This window comes from Leptosomus discolor, chromosome 2 (assembly GCF_034619465.1).
Source record: "Leptosomus discolor isolate bLepDis1 chromosome 2, bLepDis1.hap2, whole genome shotgun sequence".
Taxonomy (NCBI): domain Eukaryota; kingdom Metazoa; phylum Chordata; class Aves; order Leptosomiformes; family Leptosomidae; genus Leptosomus; species Leptosomus discolor.
Genome location: NC_141392.1, coordinates 88,287,305 through 88,309,676, shown reverse-complemented (window position 1 = coordinate 88,309,676; position 22,372 = coordinate 88,287,305). Strand labels below are relative to the sequence as shown.

The window sequence follows — 22,372 nt, the reverse complement described above, 5'->3', positions numbered from 1 at the left end:
AATTTGTTGCATATGTCCCAATGTGTTATACAACTAAGTGTATTACACCAGAAAACTAAAGCAGTCTGCGCCGCAGCAAACACTGTGTAACTCAAAATAGGAGAATAATCTGGCCACAAGCAAGTCAAAAATTCAGTGAAACTTCCTCTCATATTATATATACACACACTTTACAAGCTACATCGAGTGTCCTTTCATATTCCAAAAGAAATACATTGTAGACACCAAACATACTGTACTTTTACTTAAAGGCTTCATCAAACCATATGTGCAGACACTTGAGAAGATGAGAGTGTTAAGCTTCCTAGGGTCCTAGAGTCAAAGAAATTCTGCTGCCCCCCACTGCTAAGTAAGTGCACTCCTTCCACAGGGGGCAACATCTGCCGATCAGTCATGGTTCCACTTGGCGAGGACCCCAAGAAACTTCCTTGGGAAGAAACGATTTTCTCAGGACTGGCAGCCAGTTTAGGGGATGTGGAAAAGTTATATCCATAGAGCGCACAGGGACTGTGCAGTCTAAACGTGTTGTAGGAGCCTTGGTGGGTTTGATTAGTGGCAAAGGCATTGCTGGATGGAGATGGCATGATGTACTGGAGCTGTGGAGACATCCCCGAAATCTGCATAGATAAGCCAGTCTGCGGGCAGCTGAATGCATCCCCATCATTGCCACTCATAGACATATTCACAGTTGTGCTACTCGACACACCGACATAGGAGGGAGTCCTCGGGGGTGCAAACGTCTCACTGGTTTGGTTTGTGAGCCTGTTGTAGGTTTCAGCCAAAGAAGTGCTGTATCTGTTCAGGGTCAAGCCTGAGCGGGCACAAGCTGTGTAGTCAGCTGGAGCAAGGCTACAGAGCTGGCTAGTGTTGGGACTGAGGTGGAAGGCTGGAGATGAGCAAGGGGAACCCGGTAAAAGGTGAGGGTGGGTAGATGGCACTCCACTGCCAGATCCCTGGAGTAAAGTAGAGGAACCTGCATTTCCTGGAAGAGAATATTACAGTGTAAGAAGCACGCTAGGAAAGGTTCACTCCCTAGGTGACAGATCAAGACCTTTTTCTTTTATAATAACCCTTGACATGGAACATGAGCCGCATTAATTCAAAAAATATTGTACATACATGTGCAGGAGTGGGTGTGTGTACAACAAATGCATATTTTTAAAGAAACTACCTGACCAAGAAAGAGAAAATAAGTCATGCTTTTCCAACCATACAAAAATACAAGTGCTCAGCGCTCCTGAAAATTCACGGCTTGCTACAGGTGAAGCCTTTGCTCTGGACTGAAAGTTTAAAGCTTCCTTTTAGAGGTTGTATCTCTCTGAAAAAGGAGCGTAGGAAAATTAATTTGGGCCTTTCACAGTCTCCCAGGCAGAAGGCATTTAACAAGGAAGACTCTCCTGTTTTGTATCATATTAACAATCAAACAGCTTGATGCTGCAGAGGGATACCTGCTGTCAGTTAACAGGTTTTCACGATAGGTGAGCTAGTAAAAAGAAAAATACATTAGTGAACTCTGCCTGCTGCTTCTTGCTCTGTTGACAGGACACTTCAAGCTCAAATCATGATGAGACACTGCCACATTAGGAAATCCTGGTATAAGGCACACTTATTTTTCTTCCAGTCTATGTCAACACTTCCGCTACCTGAAGATGGGCGTTTCCAGCATTAACAACCAGGCCAAATTTCTAATGGGGTCTTTCAGCAAGTCTCTAAACCACTCTACTGTCCAAGGTACAGACAACTGAAGATTTTCCAAGGATCCCAGTTCCCATCCTCTGAACATCAACAGTAACTTCAACAAACTCCTTAACCTCAGGCAACAGCAGAAAAGGAAGCGGGAAGTTCATGGCAGCAGTTCCCCTGCTCTCAAACAGTGCTGCTACATACAAACAGGGCAATACAGCTGGTCTCCTAGACAGATTAACCTCATAGGGAGTTGCCTTTCAGTCTTACACAGTCTGACAAGGTATTTCAGGTCTGATGCTGACTTCCCATTACAGGCCTTTTTTGTGAGGACCGTCCCTCACTACCATACTCCACCCAAAACTGCCAACCCCTATTTAACATATCTGTGACTTGGCACAAAAACACCTTTTTAATTTCTCACATCAAGCATTGATGCTCAAGATTTCTTGAGGGACTGGGCTAAGAAATTGACAAAAGTGATTTCTGTGTATTTCCGTATTTTCTGGATTTTTGCTCTGAAGACACTTAATGACTTCGCAATAGATTTTCAAGAAAGCAGGTAGGATGACTGTAAATTTGGTCGCAGGAAATGTGAAGAATCAGAAGCACGATGTCTGTTTTAGTTGGGAAAAGGCTGAGAGGTTTTCTATATGCATTGGAGTACTTTGGAAATAAAGGAACTCAGAAAAAGAGTACAGACTCCCCTCTCGTTCCAAATAGGCCATTTAAATCTCTCTCTCCCTCACAGCTCTACCTGTACGATGGGGAAAGTAGAAACCAAGAGGTTATGGACCGGGGAGCAGGAAAAAGCAAAATGGAGAGGAGGTCCGGTTTTTCAAGCTCTAGGATGCAGATAAAGTTTGTTGGGACTTCTACTGAACAACTTTTAGGTCTTTTAAGAATCAGGAAGGCTTTCCAAGGAAGAAACCAAATTAAGCTTGCTACTATTTATTCATTACTAAAGAGGAGGCCTTCTCTCATTCCTTTTTTTTTTCCTCTTAAAACACAGGAGTAATTGCTACATTGGAGCTTGGATGTATACAGCTGTCATCTATAAATGATCTCTATGTATCTAGCCAGAGCATAACACTAAGGAATAGGTTGTTTCATCCTTAAAATCTGTCATTCTCCTCCACATGTGATCTAGTTTATCTTTATAACCTCACATTTTTATTGCCACAGTGGTTAAGTTAGCACTAGTTTTCTAACTTAGAATAATTCTGATGAAAGGTGATGGACTGCACTGGGGTTGGTTGGTTGCTTTTTCTCTGCGAGTGACATACCTAGACTTTTGTAAAGCATGATGGGCAAAACTTTATCTTCATGCATTTTTCTTTTGAAAGAACACAAAGAAGACTATTACCTTGTTTGGGTATCCCAGGTATATCTTCAAACGTAAGTGTCCTCAGTGAAGGTCTCCAGAAGGCATAAGATTCTACCAGAGCTTCCAGTCCCATCCTATTTATAACAAAAACACCACAGTGTCATGAAAGAAAGCTGTATTTTGTCACGTGTCTCTGGATACTTTACCTCAGAAACATACAGAAATTAGTAACATTTCAGGTTCCTTTAAAGTTCATTTCGCTTTTTAGCAAAGAGCCTTACATCCTTATCCATGAGATCCCTGTGATTTGCAGATACTGGGCTGGCAGCATGCATAGAGTTTCCCCAACTCCACAAGTCTGGCTCTCTACTTCAGTAGTTTTGTCCTTTTTGGGAGGGTTGTTTGAGGGGGGGAACTTAGTTAAAATGTTAATGTTTTCCTACTATGACATTTCCTTAAGAGCAACTGCTTAACTGCCAAAGGGATGATCTCATATTTTTGCCTAGAAAAAAGGTGATCCACTGAAACTTCTATTTAAACAGGATTCCCAGTTGTTACCAATGAGTTGGAAAACTGCACTTACAACGTAAGCAAGGCATGGCTGTACCGTTCTTTTGCTACTAAAATGTATAAAGCAATGTTGTGTCTTGGTTATGTGCTGAGCAAAATGCCTTTAGAAAATACAAACCTTGTGTCATTTTCTTCCTGCAGTTTTGTGACAAAAGACAGTATTTAGAAGAATCTCTACTTCCTGAAGGTAAAGGCTCATTTGTTTTCTGACATAATTTTATGAATAATGCACCTCAGAGGTATAATTTTGCTGTTATTTGTGGCTGCTGGGGCCCAAAGGCCTGTTAAATGTCAGCATCAGGCACACACCAAACACAAGCACTTGCCTTTGAGCAGCAGCACTCTGTAAACTCGAATTATGCAAATAGCCCAATTTGAAGCTACCAACGTGTTCTTCTGATACTGCTTCTTCCCCATTGCATTTCCAGCAGGATCACAAATGTATGTCAGGAAACATTTATAAAGTATTTATTAGCTGAACCTGGACTAAAAAAGATAGCCCTCATTTTCTGCAGTAATGGTGAATTTTCATTTCCAGTTAAAGCGGAGATAAAAGCCACCTCCTGGAGGAGTGTAGCCAAGGTGATAATTTATACAAGATGCCTTCGAACAATTTCCACATTTTATCGCCAACCTAATTTACGCTATCAAATGGCCATGTTTATTTAACAAAACAGTTATGTTTTTCCTGAAGCATTTAAAGAGAGAAATTCTGGTCCTTTCCTGAGTAAAAATTTTTATAGGGTCAAACTTAAAGCCTAACTGAAGAATGAAACTATTCTCAGCACATAAATTCTGTTGCACTTTGCAAATGCACAGGGAATGCTTTTAAAAGTTGAAGCTACTGATTTCTGTAAAATAGCCTGTGGGACTGAATGAGCACGACCTGTAAGGGAATATTTTTAATTAAACACAATTATTGCATTCAGCAGTGCAGAGTAAGATAGCTGCAAGAATTAAAGCAATATTGAAAAGTTCTATGTAATGGTACCACAGTATTATTTTTTTTTTACACTTTTGTTACAGACTAAAATGCCTCAGTGATAAATACATCAGCTAGAATAATGAAGATAACAGAATCTTAACATATAATTTCAATATTTAGCAACAGACTAAATTGATAATCAACTGAATAAACCAGTAATTTAAATGATAAAAGAAATTTTCCTCTACAATTAAGAATATAAGCTGCATTCACACACTTATCCAGCACCACAAAGCGTACCAAAGAAAACAGCAATATTGACTTCAGTAAACCAATGCCAATTTGTGATGGGGAAGAGTTTGCAGAGTCACTTCTGTAATGAGTGTTTATTACAGTAAAAGCATTCAGACCAAAGCCAGTTCTGGAATGTTTTACAGAGGATGGCCCCTCCTACAGGTCTGGCCTCCTAATCCATTTCCATAAACTGCAACTGTCTTTCAATTAAAATATCCTGCTTTTTTTCTAATGCCCAAACCAAACATATTCCTTGCAGACAAACCAAAAAACTTCTCTGGATATCCCCAGTATTACAACTGGATTTGCACGGTGGCAGATGCAGTACTCTTACCGCACCTACATAGTCCTCGGTAATACCAGGGCTGTCCCGCCACGTTAAATCCAGTTCAAAACTGGTTTCTGAACAATTCCTTCCTCCCTATTTTCACAGGGATTTTCTCTTGTTTCATATAATGTTATGGAAGAAATTCTAACTCAAAATTAAATTCAGAAATTTCAGAGGAGTCAGGGTTTCACACTTCTTAGGAGGCTTCTGAGTACCTATTTCATAGCACTGCAAAAACCATGCATAGCAGAGACACTGCCTACAGAGAGCTGTCAGATAGGGCACGTATGGCAACTCTTTTGCTCCCCAAGTACACACAGCACGTTTTGCTTCTTCAGTCACCACACATATCTGGAAGTTACTGTTCACTTAATTTCAAACTAGAAGGCTACAAAGTAAGACAAAAGTCCATTTTTGCTGGTGCCTGGGGCACCCCTTCCAGGTCCCAGGACAGAGCACGGCCAATTGTTTCTTGCTAGAAGAAGAAAAACTTTAGAGAGCAGCAAAGGCAGTGTGCAAACTGAAAAGATCCTTACAGTGAATTCCTATAAATCTTTACAACTACCCCAGCCCTTCCGTAACTGTTCATCTAAAAACTACGCTCATTTGCCGTCCAGTCTCAGCATTTATGTAGCTCAGGTGGAACCACAAACGAGGCTTTAATGCTGTAGCCTCTGCTAAAGGAGAAGCTCAATAAAGCAGCTACCAAAGAGATTCTTGGAGCATTCCTACCAGCACACAGCCTGCTCCCTTCTCTGCAAGGCTAGGTCATAAATACAGCCACTGTAGACACTGAAGGCAATGTGGTCATTGGAACTGATGTATAATACACACCACAATTAAATGCTGCTTTTTTTAGCTGAAATGGTTTAACATACAATTCATAACAGGCTTAAGTACTTTGCATTAAACAGTCTTTGGATAAAATACCTCATCAATACCGGCAGCAGGGACTAGACCCAAGTCTCCACTTTGCGCTACTCAGATTTCCCACTGATATTTTGAAAGATTCATGGATCAAGAGAGAACAAGCTATTAACCAGTCCAACCACAACAGAAGAGGTAGAAACCAGGCTCATTTCAAGGTCATCTATAGCCTAGCAGGACAGACACTCACCTAGGAAGTGGATTTAAAACTGAGGCTAAAGAGACACTTTAACACAGGTCTCCCACCTCCTAGGCAAATGTACTAAACATAAGGTTATTTCAAGAGGCAATGTAGTTTCTTCCCCTTTAAGAGAAAACAACAAGCCATTCATCCATACTAAACGTGCCACTTACGTGCAAGAAAGCCTGGGCTTATAGTTTGACACTGGTATCTGTAATTTTTGTCTCCAGCCATGAGAAAGAGAAGATTTCAGGAGCAGCCTGAAATCACAGACCTGGGTATGCATTAATTCCATTTGCAGCCTTCACGGTATGCCACCGCTTCCACTGAAAGGAAACCTGAGTACATGAGTCAAGCCATGTGCCAACCCATTCTGGACCTAGACGGTTAGAGGAGTAGGAACAGGAGCCCACCACAGAGAACACTACTGGGAAACCTAAGCGCTCCATAAGGGAGTCGGACTCCTCAGATTAATTTGTCTGTAAATACAGGTATTTCCCTCTACCAGCTGTCACAAACCAACTCTGTCAGCAGTAACAAGCCCACCTCCTTCCTCAACACCTACCTGTTACGTCCCGAATCTCTAAACCCTTTGGCGAATGGATTCCTGTCAATCTTCAGACGAGTTATCTGTGGAGATGATTAAAGAAATCATTACCTGCAAATTCATCTGAGTAACACACAAAATTACTATTCTAACAGAATTAAGCCAACAGTGGAGTAGGAACATCTTCACATTTGCACAGTTTAAGACAGTTGCCCTGAAACACGGCAAAGTAAGGACCAGCCTTCTGATCGTTATTTTTGCAAATCCTCAGAGAAGCTAATACGTGTTTAATGCTACCAAATGGCAGGTTGGAATCCTTGAGAAAAATCCTCTGGTAAATGTCATTCTTCACCTAAGAGAGTACACTGCCTAACTGCAATAAAATGTAAATTAAATTTTATTTCTATATGGGTCAAGAAGGAAATATGAAAAGAAGAGATTCTCTCCAGGCTATTATCCTCCATAAAAAAAACAGAAACACACACCACCCACCCACCCCCAAATATTTGAAAATTATTTAAATAAATGGGATAGGCACCAAATAATTATATTTCAGTATTTCCATGGCTCTCTTGCTCTTCTCTTTGTAAAGACAGCAAGGCCTAACATCGTTTCCCAAAATTTAGCTGCAATAAATTACATGGAGTTAATAAAATGTCACAAGACTAACTATGGTGTCACTGTGTAGGTTAATACTTAAACAAGTGGTAATAAGAGCTGTATACTGGAGTCACGCAACCTACAGTTTACTTTTGACTTTAAATCTGTGTGGACCCAGATAAACTGCAGTTAGTAATATATGCTGAATGCAGTTAATGAAAACTACTGCGATTTTCTTCAGACCTCAGCGTCTCTGTTAAGGTCCTGGGAGTTTTGGAATCACCGGAGTCAGGAACAAAACTGCTTCTATCCAGGCATGTATCTACACTTAAAGGTACAAAAACACCTTTAAAAATTAGACAGCTCTTTGCCTTGTGCTTCAATGCTGTATTTATAATTAAGACACCATTAACTGTGCCAATTAGACTGTGTGATCTCCACAATAAGAACGACTTTTTACATGCAGCATCTAGCCCACATGGTCTGAAGTCTCAGCTATAGCCTCCAGGCGCTGCTGCAATACGACTAGTGAAAGCTACTTGTAATATGAAAAGGGTTTAGTCAGTGCTTTTTATTAAGTGATATAATAAAAATATCTGCTTTTCTCCTATCTCTTACTTCTCTCGTCTACTCTGAAAAGCCTGTAAAGTGCTAAGCAGAAAGCTGAAGTTACCTGTTGATTTTGGTATGCTGTGACAGTAGTGAAAACTGTCTCTGGAAAAGAGAAAGCTTTCACCCCTTCTCCTGAAGGGATAGGCTTGACAGGGGACAGATCATCTCCACAGTCTTTTCGGATGACATGGACACGAGGCTGGTATTTATGCATAGAATGAAGGATAATCTATGCAGTCATGAAAGGAAAAAGATAACATTTATTAGAAAGGACACCCTGCTGTTTCAGGACTAATAGCTTTTTGGAACAGATTATGGTATGTGTTTACCATGCCACTTACTGGAAATCAAATGTTTTCTTTAACCTCTGAAGGTTCTTATTACAGTAGTCTAATCCCTGTGCATTTATGTTATTGCCAACCCTAAGCATTTAAAAATTACGACCCAGGAGCTCCAAATTCAGAGACTGGCTCAATTGAGACTGGCTCAGAAAAAAAAAAAAATCAGGAGTGAAGTACTGGTCGCAGTGGAATTAGGAAAGTTTTGTCACTTTTTTCTCCACTGGAGCCTGGATGTGATCTAACAGGATTAATGGCAGCAGCATTTGCCTTTTGTTTTTGGAGCCTTTAGGATATACTTGGAGCAATTTTTTTCCTGATATCCTGAAGGCTCGAAACATACCTTGTTTTGAACGCAAGCCAAGACTCTCACACCCAGAAGAAACATAAACTTAAGAGTAAAATAATACCAAAATCCAAAACTTTGAAGTGTTAATAACCCTTGATTTATAATACAGACAATGAATATCAATACACAAACCCCTCCCAACATACATAACAACAAAGTATAAACAAGAAGTATATGAACTCACAGTGCATAAAACTAGGCACAAAAATACCTCTTGGTATTGTTCCCAAATTTTACAGGAGATTTAAAATACAGAATTTTCCCTCTATTTTACTCCACTTCAGCTAACCACTACTAAAATAGAAGATTTCGAGAAAAAAAAATAATTGGAAGCTCGAACTATTATTGTTGGAAGGCCTAAGAAATTAGTAACTCAATAAATAAATAGTCCTGTGGCTATTGGCCTGTGGAACCCCTAATCAACATTCAGGGGAAGCTTTTTAATTTCCTGCTCCTTGAGTAGCCTCAGAATGTGCATGTACTCAGGCACTCAACGGAGCCCCTATGCCAGACACCATGGAAGTTCATTCATCCAAATGACATAGCGGACATTACATTCATTTGGATAAACTAGAGTTTGGCTAGTTTAATGTACTTGGTCCTGGCCAGTTGACATGACCCTGTTTTGGATAAGCCAAGTTTCTGGATAATCAGGGGGTTTATTAGCCTGTAAGTAAGGTTTTGACAGTGACATCACAGGCTCCAATTAATTTGCTCAGGGAGTGCCCCATGGATGTTCTCATACGAAGCCTTTTCCCAGTTTCTGAAATCTTTCACAGAACAAGATTTTTATCATGCAAATGTGTATTCTCTTTTACAACACTACCTTCAGTTCTCCACTGGCAAAGATCTACAAAATGAAAATGTACAGAGGACAGCACATTCCTGACCCTGTTTTCCTGTGAACACCCAGTGATACCAGGGGAGGTACTGGTGCAACAGAAAAAAACGATCAAGGAAAGCTCTGTTCCACTGTTCAAACTCACCGCTATTCTGAGTCTCCCCATTTTCTTGGGTGCCACTGAGCGTGCCGTGTTCTGCTCCCACATGGATTACTTCACCCCATCAGCTCTGCACTGCAAACTACCACTGGCCTACACAGTGGACTTGACCATATGCAGTGATAACCCAGGCAGCTACAAACAGCTCTGCTCATGTATCGGAACAAGTGAAGTCACAGCAGCACAGAGATGAACACCTCCCACTCCTTATCCGGGTGGCTGTTACAGCTAAACTGATCCTTCTCATCTCTTAACAGCAGCCTGCCTTGGCTCTGTGCTACACTGAAATTTCCTGTGCTGACACACTGTTAGACAATTAGTGAATCCATAGCAGGCATATTTTTTTGATTTTGTACTGTGCCTTGTACAATGGGCTCTTTACTAATGATCAGAACTCTGAATTCTAAATAAATAATACATAAATGCAGAGCCCGGGTGAATTGAAGAGCAACACTATGAAGATGGGACATAAAAAGACAGGGAGTTGCAACACTCATTCCAAAAACAGTTTAGCTCTATTATTCTAGGCATCACCTAAACCTACAGTGAAGAAAAAGCTAAGAAAAAGGAGATTATGGCTCTTCGTTTTGCTTTGCTTGCACATCTAACAGCGCAATCGAGATCTAACAGTTTATCTGCAGAAGCAGCAACTTTCCCCTCATACCCTCAAAAGCCAACAATAAAAAACCCCAACCAGAACAAACCCCACCAAACGTGAACTGGCATCACTTTAAACTCACAGTGAAATTGCCTGTCTCTCTACAAATCCCTCACAAGGCACAACCAAAATGCTGTGGGGGAATAAAGCTGCCACACCGAAGGCAGAACTGCACTTTGACCACTGCAGCTGTCAAGACATCATTGTCAGACGGAAGACGCTGCAGCGGGGAGCCCGCAGGTAGGCGGCAGGGCAAGGCAACAGCCTGGCAGAGCAAAGGCGGCTAAGGCACCTGCAGACACACAGCGCTGGGATTACATTCAGGATTACCTTCACAACACGGTTTTTGAGAGATGCTGCCATGATGAGGGCTCAGTGCAGACCCTGAGCTTGGGTACCGCTGTGGCACAAACGTCACAGCCAGCACAAGCGAGAGCCTGACCCTTTCGTGGGGAAGATGCCAATTCCCCGGCAGCTCGGCAGTGCAATTACCCAGCTACCTCCCCACCACCGGCGTGGTCCTCACCTTGCCGTTGTTTTCACCAAAAATCCTCCTTTATCCTCCCTGCAAAGCCCATGCATTCAGGCTTTCTGCAGTCAGGGAAGAGCATGGGGCCGAGCAGCACAGCTTCCCTCTTCACAAAGACAAAAACTGCAAGTGCAAATGCCGATGTTTCCCAGCTTTTCATTGTGACAAGAACATATAACTAGGCATTGACTGTAAGCAGAGCTTGCTACTTGGAGCCAAGTCTGGGCAGAGTAACAGTCCGCCTCTGCTTCCAGCCTCACCCCACTTTCCAATGGGGAAAAAAAAACGCCAACCACCAAGGAACAATTAACAGGCTAACAGCCTCATTTTCACTAAAAGTTAAAAGATGTGCCTCTGCATCAAAAAATGCTCAGTTGAAAAGCATGGAAAATAGCATAAAAAATATTGACTTTTCCCCTCTACTGAAATTCAGATTAAAAACTGCATCAAAATAGAAAAATCAGCCAGCTCTAACCAGCCGGAGGGAGAGACTGCTTTTACAATGCAGCACTTACTCCACAGACAAGAGAGGGATGAGAGGCATTAACAAAGGGGGCCCAGACCATGCACTTCTCAGTGTCAACTGCAAAATGCAGGTCTATTTTCCTTACCATCACAACTCAGATGAAAGACACAAATGCCACAGTACATGTCTTAATGATGCCATCGGGCCTTAATGCCTCTATAAGCACACAATCTTTCCCAAGTAGGGTTCACCCTCGGACTCCCTTTTGAGATTAAAAACACACAAGGAAAACATATCCTTACAAATTTTGCTTGATCTCCTCAGCCTGCAAGTGGAACCCATGTATCAGAGAGTGTCCTACGTGCAGATGTACTTCAAAATCTCTCCGCAGAACAGCGCTATAAAATTACGTCGTCACAAACTCCCACTCAAAATACTGATGAAAATAGCAGCAGGCAGCAAGGAGCCCAGAAAGTGTTCAAGCAGCGAAGCAAGTCGTCTCAGAGATGGCTGATCTCCTTTCACAAGCAGCTAATCCCAGGCAACACAATGCAAGGAGAGCTGGCTGCCATGAGCTATACCACAATATAAATACTGCACAGGAATACTACCTCAGCGTCTGTCTGCAAATACCGTCCCCATTCCCATGGACATGGGTCACTTCTCTCACTGATTCTGAAAGTTAATACTCTAGAATAGGTAAAAGGGCTCTAGGTTGATCGCACATGAGCTCCCTACCTCAACACCTGCAAGATCAAAACCTAGCCCTGGGGTTTTAACACGGAAACTCTCCAAAAGCTGACATCTCTGAGGAGCACAGGAAAAATAAAAGAACAATTCTGACAAGGAACCAGACAGCACGGAAAGCACATCCAAAGAGCAACAGCTAAAGTCCAACACTGCGTGACCTACTGAAGGAATGATGGCAGAGTGTAAAGACCCCACCACGGTTTCTCTGAGCCATTCTGCCTAAGGAGGAGAGGAAAAGGCCTCTAACGTCCTAATAATCTAAAATATACTCCATCTCCCATACAGGGGTGGGAGAGTCAGAACATTTGATGTAAAATCAAATATTTGAGGGACAGTACAGCCTTGACCCCTAGCTCTCCTAATCCCCCATCCCTCCCCTAGTACGCTCTTGTGAAAAATGGTTCCTTCCTGCTTATGAGAAACAATTGTTTTTTATATTCATCACAAAATATGATTATTCGTTTTCCATTATTGCTGGAGGCATTCAGAGGCTACATAGCTTTTTCAATACAGCATTCCACACTACCATAGCTTTAAAAGAAAAAATGTACCCATTGGAAGAGACACTTTTCTGCTTTCTGCTTTTGCCTTTTCTGGTAATTATGAATGACATGTTTGCAATTTCCCAGATTTGAGAAATACGAAATTATTTTACAGTCATCCTTCTTTTGTCCTTTTATTTTAATACTTAAACTTCCATTTTGGGGAGGAGGGGCGCTGCCGTAGCTCTGAATCAGTTCAATGTGTCTCAAATCACTGTACTAGGGCTTTGCTTCACTAGTTTCCAAATCGAAACACTTAACTAAAGACCAGAAAATTTATATCCCCCCACATTATGAATAATGGCGTGCTGTGTACACTACACAGGTTTCAGTTCAGAGTAAAAACAAAGCCAAGATCTGGGATGGAAAAATACAGCAATACAACTTTCTGCATAGCTGAGACTTTATCACAGGGCAGTTTGCGACTGCAAGTGCACAGGTGGACCACAGTACCCACGCCATCGCCCCGCTGAAACGACCGAGTACAACAACCAGCCGGCCTGCGCTCTGTTGGACAAGCGGCATTTTACCTCTTCGCACCCGCTTCACTTTTTAAAGCCTTTACAATAGACTCGGGACTCAGAGAAAGCAACGCCCACTCGAGAAGAGTCACAAACACACGAACGCGGGGGAAACTAAGGGAACTACATGTGCTCACCTTAACTCAAACGGACACTGCCAAATGAGACCCCATAACTGTAATTCTGGAAAGAAGCGATATCAAACGTCTTTCTTACAAGCCTAAAGAAAAGCGTTGCTAACTTAAGAATATCCCCCTGTTCTTTTTAAGGAAGAGCACGATAAAATTATGAAGAGTATTTACACAAAAGGGAGGCTTTTTATCCTTGCTACCGCATTCACTAGCTCAGCCCAGTCAGTCTCCTGTATTCCTGCCTCTGTAACATAAAAGTTGTAGCTCCTGCACAATTTGAACACAGTCTCATGTTAATTTCCTTTGCAAACATAAAACGTGGGGAAAAAGAATCTCAAACTTAAACTTGGACTATGTATCGACAAAATACCTGGCTTAATGTCACGGAGTTACAGCTATATTGAAAGATGCGTGTAGTATCTTTGTACTCTGTGCCAGGTACATTTTTCTTTCACTCCCTTCCATGAAGGAGAAAGCACCCTGGTTAATAAATTGGGCTACACTAAGGACAATGGAATCTACATCCTGTCTCAAAACTTGCCTCCAACATCTTAAAACTCTACCACTTGGAACTCGATGCTCCTTCTGAAAGGAAGCCAACATTTGCCATTTATTATGGGATTTTGCAAAATTAAAGACTTCATCCTGACCAAAAACAATTCTCATTTTTTAATTATTTCCTAAGGTGTCAAGTAAAACTATTTTAGGGATTGCTGGAAAGATACTGGCTTACATCTGTCATGTTTCAACAGTTTTGAAGAGAAAAGGAAATATTAACATAACACATTTTGTCACATTAGATAATGTCATAACTAAACAATTTAGAACTTGCAAACAGAACACTCATACTGCAAACGTCTTCGCCAGTTTTTCAGAAGTAATGAGCCTCAGCTGTGAAAGGGTCTTGCTTCATAAGGTATGTAATAAATCATTATCGGGGCGAACCCAGCTCCCATGTTGTTCGTTTTTGACTGCAATTATTAACACCTCATGGGATTTCACACAAATGTTTAGGTTAAGAAAATAGTTAAGTGCATTTTTATTCACATGAAGTTATTACACACTATTAATGTTTCTTCTAGCCACTTGTGAATTTAAGCGTCCTTTTTGATCGGAGCAGAAGTTGCAAGTAACACGCTCGGTGGGAAAACATGAGAGCAATTCTGCCCCTTCGTATTAGGCAATCTAGCCTTGTAAAGTCTGACTTTGCAGAAGGGGTTCTGTTTTTGAGGGGGGAGTAAAACAGCAGGCTCTAATAAGCAGTTAATTATCAGAGCAGAAAGTAAGCAGATTTTAGATCTGGACGGTAAGGTTCCAAAACAACTTTAAAAAGTCAAGCCTATTTCTGGCACCCTGAAGCTGTACGTCAGAGTCTTTCAGGGCTGAGCAATGTGCCTACATATAATACTGCAGAAGAGCAAGTACTCACATGCCCTTGATCGTCCAGCTCATTATTGGTAAGCTTCAGTTTGTCGAAGCTGATCACTTGTCTCATCCACGTCTCCCCAGAGGCGGGTGAATCGGGGTGAATATAAACACGAGGCGGTACCGGGGAATCAGCATTACCAGCCACCATCCACTTGGAGCTATGATAAACATACCTATAAAAAGAGAACAAATACCTGTAACCACAAAACCTGAAATAATTTATCAGACCTGTTCTATATTAATAGATTACGGCCCATACATACAGGAAGAACCCACCGACTAACAAAACATGAAAGAACAACAAATAAAAGTTGCTTTTGTAGTTTCAAAACATAGTTCTGGTATCTGCGAAAGTAAGGTTAAAAACTACGCTCTGATCTGACCTTAGTCTTCTTAAAATCAGTTATCAGCCTCAACACTAGGCTCCACGCTGAACTTTAAGCTAGTGTCAGTTCATTGATTGCTACAGCTCTGCTCTGAACAGGCATCAGCAAACAGGGAAGAATCTAGTCCTTCACTTATCAAATCGAGCAGTAATTCCATATTTGGAAGATTTAACATCTTGAGACTAATATAAGAGTCTAAATAAAGCTATTGAAGGGAAGAACATTATGATTGGGAAAAATAATGAAACCATGTCAAACTATGCTCTTGCTATTTCTGCAAGACCATATTAATTTTCCTGAACAGTATTGCAGAAAGGCTTAAAAATGAAAGAACACAGCCCGTCTTCATTTGATAGGCCAATGCTGACAAAGTCATTTTCTAATAAAAATAGTGTCTGCTTTGGTAGAAAACTTATTTTGAAGGCAGACACTTCACAAGGCAATTTAAAAAGCACTAATTAAAAACTTAAAGTTGCTTTTTTTTTTCCAAGTACAGTGAAATTCCAGTAATTCAGCTATATTTTTTCATAAAAACAAGAAAGACTTTATCGAACCACTTGTACAGTTCAGTTCCTTATTAGAAAAAGACAAACAACACAGTTGGAAATGAAAACAAAAATACATGCATTGCTCTGTATAATTCATATCAAGCTGTAAAACTAAGATCTAGAACGGTGGTGAAATTCTCTCCTGGAGACAAATTCTCAACCCCAGATCACCCAGTCAACTGTTGTAACATCTTAAATATATTTTATATTTGTTGGTTTATACTAAAGATATGCTTTCCCTACAAAAGTAAATAAACTCATAAATACACATCAAATATTTTGAGCAACAGCTTCAGCTTCCAATTTTTCTAGAAATCTAGACCTAGCTGTAACTTTCTTCATTTCCATCTAGTTTCGCAAACTGCTATCACAGCTAAAGACTAGGCTCCATATGTGACTGCTGCTGTATCTTTCAGATCTAAAGATCTGCAAGACAGTTTGTAAAGCCACATGAACAGCCAAAGTTAACGTAACAGTCAGCAATTACAAAAAAATAAAAATCACAGATTGCACAGAAAAGAGTGAAAAGTGGAATCAAGTAAAACATGTGAAACATTAATATTTAGCGGGAAGGTTAAAGGTGTGGTATTAGTACACGATTACAGAAATTTAAGTTTGCCAAGTAAGAAAATACTGCCCTTCATACAACCTTTCTTAAGTTCCTTCAGGTATCTGGGCACCAAGTATCACACTGGGCAGACAGCGCTGCTCAGTGTGACTGTATTTTAAAGGAAACAAGGTTTAAACAACTTGTATACAATAAAACAGCTTTTAATTTTTAATATTAACACTTTTATTTAATTTGGAATAATTACCTCGCTTTTTCTGTGAATTAAGGAATTGCTCCGACCTTCTAGGAATGGTAGGCTTAGATTGCTAAATAAATGCACACGCGCAATGCAAAGCAAGAAAAGGGCTTTCATTTGAGCTGCACGGCACTGGTCCAAAGAAAAAGGCATTTTTCTCTCTACGGTACAGTCAGAGAAGCCTCCCCTAACTGTACATACTGGACATTCTCAGCACTGGTATCTGCACCTTCTTGAGAAACACAGAATCTAAAACGGTCCTAAGAAATGTCTTATACCCCACACGAGAAAAGGACAAAACCACAGTCAGTGAGGTAAGGACACAGAAAAACCAGAGGGCAGCGCTTGCCTAGGAAACAAGGCGGCATTCCTGTAGAACCAACCTTCCAGTCTTAGTCTGCAGCATCCCTAGTTCTACAGTTAAATCTGCAGCGGTTTTCCCTACATTATACTAAGTATAGGGTTGGAACAATCAAACCAGCAATTGGTGAGGACCTGATCCTGCCTCCACTGAGCTACTTGGCCAGACTCCTCCTGGCTACTACAGAGTGTCTGTAAAGCAAGACCTGCACAAAACGCCTGCAACTCACCACGATGCCTGCTGCGGGCCCGATCCTGCAAACTCTTCTACAGGACCGGCAGTTTCAGCAGAGCCCAACCAGCTCCCTCGAAACAGTGAGGGTTTCAACACACAATTCCTAATCCAAAATGTTCGAAGGACGACTACTTTTGTTCCTCACATTATTCGTCAGACAATAATGTCATTAATTCTTTAAAAAATAGTAATTAGAAACATCGCCCTTGGTGAATCTAAGCAACCAAATAGCTGAGTGATAAACAGATTTTAAATTAAACTATATAATCAGTTTGAAGCACAACCAAGAAAGCTTATATGCCATTAAATTAGACATCAGTGCTATTATTAATTAATGTTAATGCCACTTAGCACTAGAAAAATGTGCATTTTCATGTTTATTTATTAATAGGAAATAATTCCCACTGACATAATGAGGAATAAAATATGATAACACATCCTGACCCCACTAGAACTGCACTCCCTGAAAGCCAAAACCTGAGCATCTGCCCCACTGTGCCTGCACAACATAAGGCAAATGCATAAAAGAGCTGCAAAAGAAATTTTAGTTGTGTCTGCATACCTGGCACAATTTTTTTTTTTTAAATGCACTGGGACAAAAACAGGAATCTGAAGAAGAGCTAAACACGACATTCTGCTAATTTATATAGTGTTAATGTTTTATTCCAATAGCCAAACACCCTATGGTTTGCATTGTATGCTTTTTGCCTTGAAGTCACCATACCTGTATCTTTTGTTATCCACGGGCACAATATCCATAGCAATATAATACTGCTGATGTGGGTCTAAACCTGAGATCTTCACTCTCATTGCGGGAAACATCCGCCTGAACATGGAAAGAAAGAGGTCATGTTTAATATGAAACAGACTCGGGAACGGTTGTTTAGGAAAAGTAACCGGTTCGTGGGATTTTTCTCGTTCTTCCTTTTAGCCTATAGAGTCCTTTTGGACGATTATAGTTACAGAGCCATGAAATGGCCCATTCGATATGTCAAAACAGATTTTTAAAGTGCATTTACTCGAACAATGCTTCGTATGTTTTGGGATACGCTTTGGGAGTACAGCTATTACCACATCATTTCAACTTTATTGTTAGACAGTAAATCATTGGGGTTTGAGACCTGACTTCAGCAGCACACGCATTTAAAGCCCGTTTGAGGTATCAGCTGGAAATATTATTTCTGGAGATGTGCAACCACCACCTCCACGCAGGAAGACCAGTACCTAGAGAAACGCAAATTGCCACTGAGGTTGCGACTGACAGCGGCAAACAGGGCATCATTTCTGCAGCAGCAAATTAGAAAGCGAAATCCCCGGTGACACAGCGGTAACGCCGCAAGGATGCGGCTGTAAAAGCCACCATGCGCCCGCTGCGACCCGCCAATATGGTCTTTATTGAGACGGACTTCCTGCCCGCAGCCTACTAAAGGTGAAGCGCAAGAGCTGCCCCGTCTTTGAAAGGTACAGTAAAACTTCTTTATTGAAAGCAGAAACGAACTCACGAGGTAAATTCTTAAAAAAAAAAAAAAAAAAAAAGCAAAACACACAAACCACGAAACACAAACGTTCGCCATTTAGATCCTTCTGTGGAGAAAACGGCGTGATTAACCGACGCCGTGGTTTTAACATAAAAATGCACTTTTTAGCTCATGTCTGGCATGCCTTTTGTCAAGAAAGTTCATTCTTGAAGCCAAAGAAAAAAAGAAACGTCCTAGTGACGAGCTGACTGCAAGCTAATGAAAGGTACTTTTCTGTATTTTATAAACCCGAAAGCCATTCCAGTTTATTCAGTATTTGCTGCTGTTATGAAAAAAAAAAAAAACAAAACAAAAAACATAAATCAATTAAAAGTCATTACTGGAAAGAAAAATCCTATCTCCGTTATTTCTGAATGAGCAAGAGGGTAAACCTGACTGCGGTTAACTAGTTTTCGCTTCTACTTCAGTGCACCTGTAAGATAAAACAGAAACTCCCCGACTGGACTCTCTTAAGACAAATGTTGCTTTGTGCTGTTTAAGACTGCGTTTCAATCACTAATAAAGCCCCTCTGAAAACGCAGAGGGTAGCATATGGATCCAATAAAATATGTTTTTGTAATTTCTAATAAGTTCAGATACTTTTATACTACCCAGGTTTTTGCCATGTGTATCCACTGGAAAGGGGAAAAGTTTCCCCTCCGAAGGACACGGCGCTCCCAGACCTCGCCCTAATGAACGGGAAACCCGAAACGCCACATGCTCCCGGTGCCCATCAGCAATTATCGCCATCTACCTGCCTCGTAAATCTGGGGGGGGGGGGGGGGGGGGTGCCCCCCGGTTTTAGCCCGCTTTGATGTCCGTGCCCGCCCGCCCGGGGGAGAGAGCCCCGGTGGCGGCCCCGCGTGTGCCCGTTACCTTCCCGCCTTGGTGATGATCATCTCGGTGCCGATCTCGTGGAAGCGCTTCCAGAGCTCGGCGCCCTGCAGGTCCACCCGCGGCGCCTGCGGCGTGGGCAGCGGCGAGCCGGGCCTCGAGCCCCTGGGGGAGCCGCCGGGTGAGGCGGGCGGGGAGGCCATCGCCGGGAAACCCTCCTCGCAGCCGCCTGCGGAGAGAGCCGAGGAAGCGAGAGGGGCCCGGGCAGCGCTGACCTCCCGACCGGGGGGGGGTGGGGGGTGCTGCCTCAGCCCCAGCCGGGCCCCGCCGAACCGCCACCGCGGCAGCCCGGCGGGGGCGACGGGCCCGGGCCTGGGCCGAGGCGGGACGGGGATGGGAGACCCGAGTGCCGGGCGGCTAAGGGGGGTCCCTGACGTGAAGCCTAGGGACGAGCAGCCCCCCAGCGCCGGGCCGTGCCGTGCCGGGAGTGCGGCGGCCCCGGGCCGGGGCGAAGCGGGCGGCAGCGGGTCCGCGGAGCGAGGCCGGCGGCACATTTCGTTTGGGAGCCTTTAGCGTGACCGCCGCTGGCCGCGGCCTTCTGCCCCCGCAGCGCGAAAATGCACCCACGGCCGTACACGGGACGTTGGACACACGTACGCGTGCGTGTGCTGTCTACACTCACACACGCAGCTGCACACGCACCTCCAGCGCTACACACACACACACACACGCCTTGCAGAAGCGCCCTCCCCCCTCCTCCGAAACGAGCCCCCAGCTGTTGCTCCACCGCGCTGCGGCACCGACCACCCCGCCGGCGGCCGCCCTGCCCCGTGCCGCCCAGCCGGCCGGGCCCCTGGCAGCCCCGCGAGTTTTCAGCGGCAGCCCCGGCGGGTGGGGAGATGCGGGGGGCGAGGGAGGGTGGGGGGGGGCAGGCAATCTGGAAAGCCAGGAGGAGTAAGGGGGAAAGAGAGCGCCGGCTGAGGCTGGGGAAGGGGGGAGCCGGAGCGCGGCCGGGGGAGCGGGCCGCCCGCCCGGGAGTCCCGGCGAGAGGCGGGCGCGGGCAGCGGCGGGGCGCGGGGCGGCACTCACCGGCGGGTGCGCGGGCGGCGCAGCCCAGCTCCATGTCGCCGCAGGTCCTGCCGGCGGCAGCGGGGACGGGGGGGCTCTTGGCGCAGCAGCCGCTGCCCCCTTCGTCCTCCGCCGCCTCGTCCTCGCCGCCCAGCTTCCGCCGCTTGGGCTGCCGCGGCGGCGGCTGCTGCGGATGCTGCTGCTGCTGCTGCTGCTTCTCGGCCCCGATGAGCGCCTCCACGGAGAAGGCGTGAGCCTTGAGGCTCATGGTGGTGCCGGGCGAGGACCGCCGCTTGTCGGCCATGCCCGCCCCCCTACAGCCCGCGCATCCAGGCGCGCCGCGGCCACCGGCACCCGCGCCCGGCCCGCCGCGCCGGCCGCCCTCCCGTCCTCCCGACCGCGCAGGCAAGGGGCTGGGGCTTTTCCTCGCCTTTCTTTTTAAATCCGAGTTATCAGCCAAGTTTTTTTGGGGGGGAGTTGGTTTTTGGGTTTTTTTTTTTTTAAGAGGAAAAAAAAAATCTATTCCTTTCTGCAGATGCGCTCCTTCTCTCCCCCTCCTCCTCCTCCTCCTCCTCCTCCTCCTCCTCCTCCACGTTCTGCCCCGTCTGATGGGCCAGGCAGGACTGACATGGGTAACAAACGCTCTGCGGACACAAATTAGGGCTTGTAATTGAAATTTGTTGCCTTGATCTGTCAGCACTTCCAGGCAGGAGACCGGTGGGAAGAACTCGCTCATTAGTGTCACTGCGGCGGCGGGGGCAGGGCGGAGCCGCGGGGCGGGGGCTGCGACGGCCCGGCCGCCCGCAGCCCAATCAGCGCCGCCCCGGCCCCGCCGCCCCGGCCCCGGCCCCGCCGCCCCGGCCCGCCGCCCTGCCAGGGGGCCCCCGCCGCGGCGGCCGGGCCAGCGGGAGGAGGGGGGCCGCCCCGCCGGCCCGCCCCCGGCCCCGCCACGCCGCTCCAGCCCCGCGCCCCACGGCCCGCGGCAGAGACACCCCGTAATCATGAGAACAGCCCCCCCTGCCTCGCCTTCGCATCTCCCCCCGCCGGGACCGGGCTGGCCGGGAACCCCAGCTCCCTCTGAAAAGTAGAGGGAAAGGGGGAAAGAGGGGGGGGGGGGGGGGGGGCGGCGGGGGGGGGGGGGGGCGTCCCGGGGCGCTGCGTTTCGCTCGGGAAAACCGTTCGGACTTTAAAAAAATGACGTTGTGCCCCTTCTCGCTGTTAGGGATTGGCAATTATTAGCGTTATTCAGCTGTTGCACTCGGAGACCCATCGCGTTGTTGTTCAAACACGGGCTGCGGAGGGGTTTCAGCGCAGCATCCATAGCCCCCTTTGAACCCGACCCATTAGGCGCTGAAGCGGCAATAAAAAGAGAATTAAACTGAACCTTGTATGAATATCGATGCATCCAGCCACAGCAACTTTAATAATAACCATATTCAGGTGCATAGAATAGTTACGGGGAAAATCCTTTCGTATCTTTCCAGTGAATGAAACTGTTAAAGATTTGGAGCCAGATAGTCTTTTCTTTGCATGCCCAGGGAAATGAAAAAGCTATTGAGATTTTTGCTGTATTTTTTTTTCCCCTCCTGTTGGGATATTTTTTCTTTTTTTTCTTTTTTTTTTTTTTTTTCCCCTGCAGAACTAAATGGGGTAACATGTTCCGTTGAAGGAAACAGAATAGAAATCCTCCTGTAAAAAGTCATGGGGCATATTTCACTGTTTCGAGGAACAAGAGCTCAGCTTCACTTCACTGCTTGGGCAAGAGAGGGATATAAATTCGTGGTGTGGATCGAGGTGTTACAGCCTCGGAGGTCCTGTTCGGGCCGTCGAGTGGCACAACTGAGATTTCTGATCGTGAACTAAAAAGGAAATAGCTGCCATTTAGGAGACGTAACCGTTTCCACCATCGCA

General features: G+C 44.5%; 1 protein-coding gene across 1 annotated transcript; it reads right to left on the bottom strand.

Annotated features, from left to right (window-relative positions):
- Positions 1 to 257: 257 nt before the first annotated feature.
- Positions 258 to 21,197, bottom strand: TBX18 (T-box transcription factor 18). Its single transcript, XM_086461397.1, has 8 exons — positions 20,483 to 21,197; positions 19,436 to 19,622; positions 17,767 to 17,868; positions 14,709 to 14,880; positions 8,056 to 8,223; positions 6,801 to 6,865; positions 3,050 to 3,144; positions 258 to 982 (listed from the first exon to the last, which is right to left on the bottom strand). The coding sequence occupies exons 1-8, from the start codon at positions 21,195 to 21,197 to the stop codon at positions 258 to 260; spliced, it is 2,229 nt and encodes a 742-aa protein (XP_086317523.1).
- Positions 21,198 to 22,372: the final 1,175 nt, after the last annotated feature.